Source organism: Atta colombica, unplaced genomic scaffold, assembly GCF_001594045.1.
Source record: "Atta colombica isolate Treedump-2 unplaced genomic scaffold, Acol1.0 scaffold58, whole genome shotgun sequence".
NCBI classification, from domain to species: Eukaryota; Metazoa; Arthropoda; class Insecta; order Hymenoptera; family Formicidae; genus Atta; species Atta colombica.
In genome coordinates, this window is record NW_017259548.1 from 451,363 (window position 1) to 457,687 (window position 6,325).

Sequence of the window (6,325 nt, forward strand, 5' to 3'; positions counted from 1 at the left end):
ATATATATATATATTAATATGTATAGCGCAGAATTAGAGAATATCGTTCATAGACTAAATCAGTCTTGACTAAGTAAGCTAGATAGAATGACACGAAGAAGAATCACTCTTGCATGCACGCGTAAAATGTTCCGGACGATTATCAGATTATATAATGACGAAAGTATCGTCGGTATCAATTAAGTTTTTTCATTATGTAAATATAAACCGGATCAATCAATACATTTTGTGTAGCCTAGTGAGATTTATATGAAATGAGATAAATAAATTTTGTAAAATAATTAAATATATGTCAGACAGTGTATGACTTGAACATAATATATTACATAATATCACGTAGTACACAACGGATTGATTCTTGAACTTAATATATAAATGTAATCATTTCATTACATATATACCAGATTAAAAGTTTGAAATCACTTTTAAAAAATTGACATTTATGGGAATGACTTTCAAATATTCATAACAATATTTTTTTAATATTAATAATTCTATAACAGTCATTGAATCTGAAGAATTATTGTAAAAAACATTGTTATTTTGATTAAGTAATCTCAAAAATGTCAATTTTTAAAAACTTTTTTCTAAACTTTTAATATAGAAGGGAAGTGAATATACATATATATAATAAATTTAATATATTATCTAAAATAATCGTTGACTCTATACATCTTATAAATTAAATTTAAATATATAAAATATTTGTAATACCACGAAATGTAACGCGAAATAAGATAACATTATTTTCTAACAAAAAACTTAGATCTGAAATTTTTTCGAGGGCTCTTAGAAAATCAATAATACGTAACACATAAATAAATTAATATGTAACACATAAATAAATTATCGCGGTATCGATAATATCAGAATCGATTTTAGAGGAGTTGCATGAGAATCGTTCTAGTTCCTGTGTGTAATAACACAATAGAAGATAACATTAATGTGCAAAAGGATCGTTTTGCAAACGCGGACAGAACGATAAGCTTTTATAATAAAGACGTGTGTTGTTCAAGACGAGAAGATGTTAACCGGTGATATTCGGTTCCACCGGTATGTTTGCACATTCACCGTACACCATCCTATTGTCAGTATATTCACATAAGGTGCATCTTAGACTGTGCATCGAGAGGTAGTTATCCGAGAGATGCAACATTATAGACCACATCTATAAAAGAAGCAAAAATCAAAAATTTGCCGCATAGGCGAAAACGGAAAGAATAGGAAAAAAGTATCTCTCTTCAAGAGTGCAGTGTGACAATTAGAGATCACGCAGTCTAGACGGTGTGCCATTTCGTGTTTATTTAGAAAAGATCCACTAAAGAGCATGTACAAGTCAGAAGGAAAGAGATGCAGCGTAGTGAGAACTACCGAAGTCATTTTTACATTCAGATCAGGTAAAGACCAGACAGTATCTATTGAGTCTAGACAATAGAAAAATGTATGTTATGCTGGACGTATGTTATGCTGGAAGAATCTCGGGGACAACGTTGCTCATATAGTTAACGTTTAAAAAATCAACTTTATAAATCATAAAATAAAAGAAAAAAGTTATTAAAAAATTAATATTAAAATCAATCCGGAGCTTATTTTACAATGACAGGAAAAAATAAAAGTTCCATAGGAATAAATATATGATATGGTATCAACGAATTAATTAATATTGCAGAAGAATGAATGTGTGTGTGTGTGTGTGTGTGAATTATTCATGTAAAAAATTAAATAATGAAATTAATAAATTATTTAATTTTTTGGATTGTGTGCAATCTAATATGTAGCAACATTGTGCAGAGATCCACACTCTCCGAGCTTGAAAAAAATCTGATTCAAGAAGAATCGCTGTATAGTCACAATGAAATCAAACTAAAGATCAAGCAATCAAAGAGAAGTATAGCTTTCCCATTTGGTGTCATAGAAAGAACAATATCGGTGGTCTACGTAGGCCATACATAAATAAAATTACAGTGGGCTGTATCGGTAATACTACCAAAGCTGCTATACTGTCTGGTGTTGGTGAGGATATTCTGGTAGTTCAAAGACGTTTGAGCGACGGCTGAGGGGTAGCTTCTCATCTCCGTGCTACGCTGAGCGTAGAATAGCGAAACTGTCGGAAAAGCGGCGGCAGCGCCCGTGGCGGAGTCCACTTCGAAGTGGCTAGTAGTGGTGCTCAGACACTTCTGGAGCTTCCTTATGCCCTGGGTGCGTGGGTGACGTTGATCTAACGTGACACCCTTGCGAGACATCGTATTAATTTCCTCGTCGGTACCGCTAATCGCGCCGGCAGCGGCACTACGAATACCCGAGCGAGTTATGTTAACACCAGCACTAGAGCCTCCACCACCATCACTATTGTAGGCGCCGTTGCTGCCGCTGCCACCGGTGCTACAACCATCACTATTATCACCATTGTCACCTCTCTCACCACCAACACCCACTGTACTTCTTCCCGTCACCGGCAATACGCACATCCCGTTCATCTACAAATCAGGCGACAAGTCAAACGTGAAGGCAAACATACGACTCAGTCAATGCTTTAGTTTATAAAGCAAATTTGTGTGTGGACTGAACTCTTTATATGAAAATGTAATGAAAACGCGGATTTTCTATCAAGCTTCTATTTAAACGAAATAACAAAGGTGCATGAAAAATGAATTTTCATATTCGTTTTTAATTTTGTTCTTGTTGAATTGTTTTACCGTATGGGCAAATATTATATATTTATACATTATTTTATCATTTATATTCACTCTCAATAATAGAACATATACGATGCACGTCAAGCTATTATAGCTTGTTCTGAATACAATATAACTGTAAAAATATTTTTTTATTATAATTTTCTAATATTTAATTTTTTTAATTTTTTACAATAATTCTTAATTAATTAAAAAAAGTAAATGGAACTAAAATAATTATATAAGCTTAATAGAAATATTAAAAATATTAAATGCCAAATAATATCAAATAAAACAGCGCAAAAATTTATTATAATCTGTAAAAAGTATCGTATTAAAAAATTTTATTTAAGCAAATTTATTTATTTAAATATATCATAATTAAATATATCGATGTGCAATGAGGCAAAATGGGCTAAAATATGAATTGTTTTTATAAAATCTATTTATATGCATATATAGGATTTTTTAATTCCCACCCTAAAATTGAAGAGATTCTCAAGCTGTAAATAATGAATAATGTAACAATGAAACTGAACTGATGAGCTGGAAATCGCTGGCGAAAGAAATGTTGATTGACAATACGATTATTTTCTCCTTACTTTGCCTTAATTACTAAATGATGCATGTACGCGAAAACATTTCAATAAAGAATTTGCCTCTTTGTTTTCATAAAATGTTTTTTCTCGTTTTGAAATATTATATAATATATAATATTATATAATATTATATAATAATAATTGACACGGAACAAATTTTCATCTTGAGCAAATGGTGCACTATTTGAGAAACGATAAATCGTCAGAAGCGATTATCTGAATAGTGAAAGTTTACGTAGACATTTGGAGTGTGGCGGAATCATGGCATCGGAAACTTCATTAAACAGGAAAATCAGGAGAAATCCTTCTCTTCCTCACGACTCTGCGTTCCGTCGCATATGGAAACAAACGACAGAGATCTCTCGATAAAGACGGACCGAAAAACATTTCAATTCGATTGGACGACTTTGTCTCAACTGTTCGAGACTTGTCGAGTAAGTTCGATACAATAGTTCATTGTTGCTGTCTGCACTGGGGCTGACGTTACAGAAGATCTCGCAAGAGGAAAATGTAACGATAAACGCCCGCACGTGTTGCACATCTCGTACTTGGTTGCTCGCTATGTGGAATATCAGCATATTATGCAGAGTCCTCTATAGCAGTCAGTCAACGTCGAGATAAAAATTTGAAATAAAATCTGAACTAATAAATAATTTGCAAAGCATTCTTCGGAAACGTCTATAACGTGTCAATTTCACATTCTTAATTATAATTTAATAAAAGCTAGAGCTAACTTTTTGTCTCGTTGTCATTGATGATGCTACGACCATCAGTGTTATTATTATTACTATTACTATTTGCGTGCAAACCATCGAAAAAATTTCCAAAAGCTTTGAAAGCAATATTTGTACCGAGAGAAAGGTGTCTGGATAATATAAGAGTTGGAAAATCAGAAGAAAGAAATCAAATAGTGATTCTATATGTAGATTTGAAGGCAAGTAGATGTACTGCTTGAAATTAATAGTCTACGAATAGAATTCAATCTCTTGAATTACCGTGACCGAGCTATAGAACGACAAGAACTCTGCCTATTAATTTGTAACGTGTAATCATATTTCTTGACTTGAGATTTCGATGTCAAGAAGTGTGTACTTTTCTCTCGGTGATAAGAACAACTGCCAAAATATGAAAAACCTTATTTTTTTTACCTGAATCGACCTTGCTGTCGGGGAAGACCGCAAAATTGATTTGAACCTGAAAAAGTGTTAAAGTAGAATCTCTTCAAATTCGCAATGTAAAATTGTGTGAATGGAGGATTTGGCGCCGGTACGAACAGGATTTGCGTTAATCTCCTGCTGATATATCCCGTGAGGGTGAGAGGGCGAGGAGGGATCTTTCCCATATTTTGCGAGCATAAGAACAATGTTTACAAGTAGCCATAAAACTTGGAATGGATTTGACACAAATGGATATACCACGACCAAATGGGAGGCGATGCACTTTCAAAATATCTACTATGCATTCCAGGTACTGGTAACCTAAGGGGTGGGAATATACTAGAAATCTTAAGTACGGCTTTTTCTCGACCTATTGACCTATCGATCATCACAGAGCAGATAAATTGCAAACTAACGGTTTGACAGGATAATGGCTTTAAGAAAAGGCAATTGATGCGATTTAGTGAAGCATTGATATATCCTTTAAAATGTATTCTTCTGAAAATAGTATATCAGAGACACACTTTTTTACGGATATAAATATAACATACAATAATATAGACAGAATAATAACATATGTTTGCGCCGGAAGAACTTTTGCCCGCGCATTTTAGGCGTAATTTATCACAACCTGTCCCATAATAAACTCGTAGTGCTGCCTTCACTACAACAGCGGAACTTGCAATATTACATTAAATTATAATAGCAATTTATATAATAGCAACTTTATATGATTTAAATGATAGACCAACTCTTTGAAGTTTAAAGTCTAATAGGCAGCATCTTCTGATCCACACAAATCAGGAATGCATTTTAAAGAATTATCATTTTCAACATAGGTCGCGCGTATTGTTTTGTCCTCTAGCAAAGAATTGTCTGCACTCTTCTATTAATTATAAGGCCTTTTCTTCATAATCGAAGAAACGTCGACACACTTCGGACGTACCTAATCGTAATGTTATCAATGAACTTATTGACTGACCATTATATTAGACTCTACATTTTGCGTGATCAGATTTCACAGCAATCTCTTATTCCACATAACTATAAAATATTTGTATTACAAGAAAATATCTATCAATAAATTTTTTATTTTGTGTTTTAAAATCTCACGATTGATGATATCTACGATGATTCTGCTATTAAGTTCTTATACACAAACTTTAAAAGAGTTATTGTCGTCAATTCAGCCTTCATTTCGATATCTAATACGTTGAAAATAAATATTCACGAAAATTAAATTGAAATCATAAAATAAATAGATGTGCATATAATAATTTGGAAATTTGCATACTGCACATATTAAAATATATGCAACACATGCTCTTTAACTGTATACGATAAACACAAAATAAATTGGTACCGTCAATCACTTTCTTCTGTTTAATGACGTACAGGCATGTGTATCAACAGTATTTCAATTGCATTATAATTGTGTTGCTATTTCATCAATATGCACTGTATTGAACATGCAATAAGTAAAGAATAACTAACAGATAACTATGAAAATTTGCAAACTATATTACTCAATTTTATGTATTTACGAGCACATTGTTAGATTTATGTGATGTATATAGAGTCCAACAAGCTGTAAAAATTAATATTTATTTGTTCAACAAAAACTAATCTATCATTTATAAAGTTTAAAGTTATCAAAGGAAATTGCAAGAATTTTCTTGCAAGAATATATGTGTTAAAAGTACTATTATCACCTACATATTGATCGATTTACCTAAACATTAAATGTTTCACATAAACCTTTGATGATATGTTATAATGAAAGCCAATATTGGGTAACAAAATTAAAATCATTTAATATTATATTTTATGAAATTATATATATATATATATAATTATATATATATAATTTTATATACATATATATATATATATA

At 31.9% G+C, this 6,325-nt stretch overlaps 1 protein-coding gene across 7 annotated transcripts in view; it reads right to left on the bottom strand.

The window, feature by feature from the left end:
* Nucleotides 1–6,325, bottom strand: part of LOC108692096 (syntaxin-binding protein 5) — a 42,491-nt gene that overhangs the window by 6,035 nt on the left and 30,131 nt on the right. For 2 of the 7 annotated variants that reach the window (XM_018200225.1, XM_018200224.1), the window contains one exon: nucleotides 4,423–4,468. The exons of 4 other annotated variants lie outside the window; for them this stretch is intronic. In XM_018200225.1, the coding sequence (XP_018055714.1) occupies nucleotides 4,423–4,468 (46 nt within the window). Of the gene's footprint in view, nucleotides 1–1,987; nucleotides 2,478–4,422; nucleotides 4,469–6,325 lie in introns of all 7 variants that reach the window. One more of the 7 variants, XM_018200222.1, reaches the window with a different exon arrangement.